Genomic DNA, 5,168 nt, shown 5'->3' on the forward strand with positions numbered 1-5,168 from the left:
TTTTCTACTGTCAGAGGGAGTGTCAGTACCAAGAGATGCCCAAGGAGCTTGTGACCCGTCTTTGTGCTTGGAGAGAGCACTGAGGCTAAGACAATGAAGGAGAAATCAAGAGTATACTTGAGAGCACAAAATGAGGTGCAGCTGCCTGTGCCTGGGACAAAGACAGAAACCACCTGTTTTGGAGGGAGGGCTGTAATCTTAGCCCAGCTGGCTGGCTGGATCCTGTGCCCTTGGGAACGGGTGTGCCAGGGAGCTGCATCACACAAGGACAGGCAGCAACCTTGTAAAGAGACGACAGCCCTGAGCTCCTACATTCTCATTTGTCTTTGTTCTCCTCATTCTAGGCCAGAGACCAGCCATAGTGACAACAGAGAGAGACTGCCCTCTCCGTATCACTCACACGACCTGCTTATCATCAACCCCATCCAGAGCTGCATTCTTTCCCTGAGGTCTTAAGAGAGTTACAAAGTTACATGAGTGTTCTTTTAGTATGTTTTTCTGTGGAAGAGAGTGCATGGCTTTTAATCAGAATTTTATTTTATTTATTCAGTAAAAAAATTTTTTTTTGTTAATCCTTATCTGAGGATATTTTTTCCACTGATTTTCGGAGAGAGTGGGGTGGGGGTGGGGAGAGAAAGGGAGAGAGAGAGAGAAAAACAATGATGCAAGAGAGACACATCAACTGATTGCCTCCTGCACACACCCCAACTGGATATGGGGATCGAACCTGCAACCCTTCGATGGATAGGCCAACACTCTAACGATTTAAACATACCAGCCAGGGTTTATCAGAATTTTAAAGGAATTTTTTATTGTAAAAAGGTTAAAAACCAGCTATAGGATAAGAGCTCTGGACTGGAAAGTTAGGAAGCCCAATTCCTTCACTGATCTTTTGGAAGGCCTTGGGTAAACCTTACCTGAATACTGTTCAGTCTTCCCTGCCTGAAGCAAACCAACCACACAGACTTAGAACTGGAGAAGCTTTGAGTGACTTAGGACAAAGTCCGTCCGTATTAATATACATGTACCCTAATGTCCAGCCCTAAGGTTTGGGGCATATGCCAACACGACCCAAGAAATCAGGAAAAAAGCAACACTGAAATAGGCCGGCTAAGGTAGCTCTCTCAGCCCAACATGACTTCATTTGTGATGGGATGCTGTTTCCTGTGTCAAATGCTGGTGCCACCCTGCTCATAAAAGAGGCTTCACTTCCTGGTGGTAAGAGAGCTCCCCAAGCAGTCCAAGATGGCTTTGGCCTGCTGAGGCTCTGGCTGCCAAAGACGACATATGGTGAGGAAAGATAGGCCAAAGCCAGCTTCATGCTTCCCTGAGGTGTCTATGACTCACACCAAGTACGTGGGCTGGGGTTTCAGACATCAGAGTCTTCGGGGGCCACGGCTAACTGGAGGTAGAGATTCTTCTGTAAGAGCAGATCACGTCTACAAGGGGTGGGGGCTGGGAGCCTGGCTGGGAGGAAGGTTAGTGGTGAATCCAGAGAGAAGACAACAACGCTGAGGAAGGATGTCTTGGAGAAAGAGGGAAAGAAAGGCCTGTAACTACCGTGTTCGTAAGAGTAAAATTAAGTCCAGAATTCTGGGCCGTTTTGAAAAACATGCCTATGAATTCCGAAGAAAAGAGGAAGATAGAAGATAATCAGACTCATGTACTTTGGGAAAAATAAATATTTCAGGGCAGACAGATCCTGGGACTATGGGCAGCCAAGGTGAGGGCAGAAAGAAACAGACCCAGCGCCTAGGCTGACGGTGGCACAGTCCTGACAGGCAGGCTGGGCTCCGGAAAGGCACAGGAGCTCGTGGAAGGGGCTCTCTGGACACAGAGCCCGAGGGGAGCACGGCCAGCTCCAAGAGCAGCTTGACCAGGTCAGGGTCAGACAGCAGCCTCTCTCTTTCTTTTTTCTTTAAGTATATTTTTATTGATTTTAGAGAGGAAGGGAGAAGGAGAATCCTCAACTGGCTGATTCCTGCATGCCCTCTACTAGGGAGGAGGTCTGAAACCCAGGCATGTGCCCTGACCAGGAATCGAACCGTGACCTCCTGTTTCATAGGTCAATGCTCAACCACTGAGCCATGCTGGCTGGGCAGCAGCTCTCCTTCAGAGGAGCCCTGAAAATTCCAAATGGAATGAGCTGCCCTTAGAACCAAGTTTTCTTTCTCCTGGACCAACAATCTAGCTCAATTAAGGGTTCAATCACCAGGCTATAAGAACTGACCCGAATACAGACCCTGGAAAAATCATCAAGGGCCCTCGCAAAAGACATCATGGACACTCCCAGAGACCCTAGCAGACAGTCCCATGTGCTCTGCGATCTGTAGTACACCTATGGAGACTATACTTAGTGAAAGGCAGCCTTAGGACGGCCTGGAGCAGGAGTGGTATTTACTCAGCTGGAACCTGCAGCGGCCCACACTGCAGTCAGCTTGATCTCCAATGAAGCACAGAGCTTCACACTCCACACCTGGATGGGTATGAAAATTGATGACAGACCTGGCTGACTCCCAGGGTCCTGCCTAAATAGACCTCTATCCTCCAAAAAGCCCAAGGAAGGGGAAGGAGTGTCATCAGGACTGAACACAGAAATGCTTTGGTTGGTGTCCCCTCCTACCCCCCATTCCAAGACCAGATAATAATCATTTCGATTTTTGTTGTTAATCCTCATCCAAGGATATTTTTTCCATTGATTTTTAGAGAGGATGGAAGGGAGGGAGGGAGGAGGGGATAGGGCAGAGAGAGAAACATCAATGTGAGAGAGACATAGTGATTGGTTGCCTCCCACATGTGCCCCGACCCGTACCAGGGATGGAACCTGCAACCCAGGTACATGCTCTTGATCAGGAATCTGAGACAGTGTGTGGGATGATGCTCCAACCACTGAGAACACAGGTCAGGGCCATTTCAATTTTTAAATGGCGCTTTTCAATCTGCCTTTTCTATTATGAGCCAGAGCCTCCAGCAGAAAGGAAAACAGGCAGGACACAGAGCCAGGTGGTTAGAGATCAGTGGCTTGACAAATTAGGGCTTTAGCCCTAGCCAGTTTGGCTCAGTGGAAAGAGCGCCAGTCTGTGGACTGAAGGGTCTCGGGTTCAATCTCCAGTGTGGGGGTGCGGGAGGTAGCCAATCAGTGATTCTCTTTTATCACTGATGTTTCTCTTTCTCTCTTCCTCTCTAAAATCAATAAAAATATATTAAAAATTAGGGCTTTAACAACATCTTATTCCCAACTTTATTTCTTAAGTTCATTTCTAAGGCATTTTACACATACCTAAGATTACCTATTGACTATTTCAAAAAGGTTTTAGAAAAGAATATTTGATATCTATGCTTTTGACCGCAGAGAACTTTTATTATCACTAGAGAACTGGAGAACAAGGGAAAACAAACAAAACATACTGCTTTAGATTTAAGAGACAAAATAACTAAACCAGTCTTTTGAAGATTTCTGAAATGGAGAGCTAACCCTACCATCTGTTGAGTGAAAAGGACCTTTTAAGGAGTGACAATGAGAACGAGGCCGGCTCTAGCAGAATTTAGATTTCTCCTCTAAAAGACCCCCCTCACCAGCTACATCCATAGGTGAATGCTGATTATTCCAGCCCCCAGCCCAGATGACCCCTCCACGTCCACCCCACCAGCCCCTGAACCACTCACTCTGGTCGGCAGATCACCAGGTCTCCCTTGTTGGTGCCATAGGCCAGGCCGAGCCCAGGCTCAGGCAGCCAGCGGGCAGAGTTGATGCTGACATGTCTCCGCTGGTCAGCAGGCATGGGATAAAGGACGTTGAAAACTCTCTGGGGGGAAAGGGCGGGGGAGAAAGAGGGAAGAAAAGAGAATGAGAGGAGAAACAATTTGTTATTAAGAATAACAAAATCCAGGGAGAAACAAAGTCCCTTCTATGGCCTGAAGCAAGCTAAGTACAGGGAGGAAAGGAGATGGTTAGGCTGGGAATGGGTGACTCCTACCACAAATTTGAGAACTTGGGGTAGCAGAGGGGATGAGAGGGCTAGGACTCTTTCAAGAAATAACAGGGGCAAGCGTGTGCTTTCCTTACAGCCATGTAGCACCGCTCACATCACTGTTTTAAGGCAACTCCCTGGAAAGCCCCACTCAGAGCTCAGCTCACCTGGAAGCACAGCCCCCAACTGTCCTCTGACCAGATAAACCAGCAAGAGTCAAGCTCAACTGGTGGTCCTATGACCATGGAAATCACAGTCTCGCACAGCAATGGGAAATTGAAGGGAATGGGGAGGGAGGATAACATTGGAGAATATTCTTTTTTTTTTAAGAATGCAGTTTCTTTTTTCTCTTCTTTTTTAAAAATATTTTTTTATTTCAGAGAGGAAGGGAGAGGGAGAAATAGAAACATCAATGTTGAGAGAATCACTGATTGGCTAACTCCTGCACGCCCCCTACTGGGGATTGAGCCTGCAACCCAGGCATGTGCCCTTGACTGGAATCGAACCTGGGACCCTTCAGTCCGCAGTCCGACGCTCTATCCCCTGAGCAAAACTGGCTAGGGCGAGAACACTATGAATTCATCTAAATAAAAGCAATGTTTAAAGGTGCAATAAGGTGTAGAACGTAGGGCAGAGGGGAATCTTGAACACACAGTTACATGATTTCTTTCTACCTTATGCAAATCACCATTAAATAGTTTATTTCCATTCCTCAAAGAAAGAGCGTATCCTTTCAACAGCCTGCATCTTTCCAAAGCTACTGTTTTCCCAGGGGCAGCTCAGCTATGGCTAGGGTTTGAGCTGAAGGTGAAAGAAAGCCTCCAGTCTCTTTGTTCACTGGTCTACACGATGTTAGTCAGATAGGGTAGGGCTGTGGAAGACGAAGGACGTTGATTTCAGAATTTGAAAGACCTGGGTTTGAGTCCTAATGTCACTGCACCACAACTTTTCCAGATTTCAGTTTAAAAAGAGCACCAACATTCAAATAATTGGAGAGATTGGGGGGGAAAAAAAAGATGTACAGAAAATGCCTGGCATGATGCAATCTTATAAATGGTGTTATTATTATTACCAGGGACCTACATCTGGGACTTCAAGAAAAGGTTGTCAGGGCTTTTGAAAATGACATGAAGTAGAGAATCCGCAACTGGAATTTTAGTCAATATGGTGTTTCTCCCTTTAAACCTCCTCAGGTTT

General features: G+C 46.6%; 1 protein-coding gene across 1 annotated transcript in view; it reads right to left on the reverse strand.

Annotated features, from left to right (window-relative positions):
- AMBRA1 (autophagy/beclin-1 regulator 1) overlaps positions 1-5,168 on the reverse strand; it is a 136,084-nt gene that overhangs the window by 14,231 nt on the left and 116,685 nt on the right. The window contains 1 exon segment of the mRNA XM_015569478.1: positions 3,667-3,806. Coding sequence (XP_015424964.1) covers positions 3,667-3,806 — 140 coding nt within the window.

The sequence above is a fragment of the Myotis davidii genome, unplaced genomic scaffold (genome assembly GCF_000327345.1).
Source record: "Myotis davidii unplaced genomic scaffold, ASM32734v1 scaffold265, whole genome shotgun sequence".
NCBI classification, from domain to species: domain Eukaryota; kingdom Metazoa; phylum Chordata; class Mammalia; order Chiroptera; family Vespertilionidae; genus Myotis; species Myotis davidii.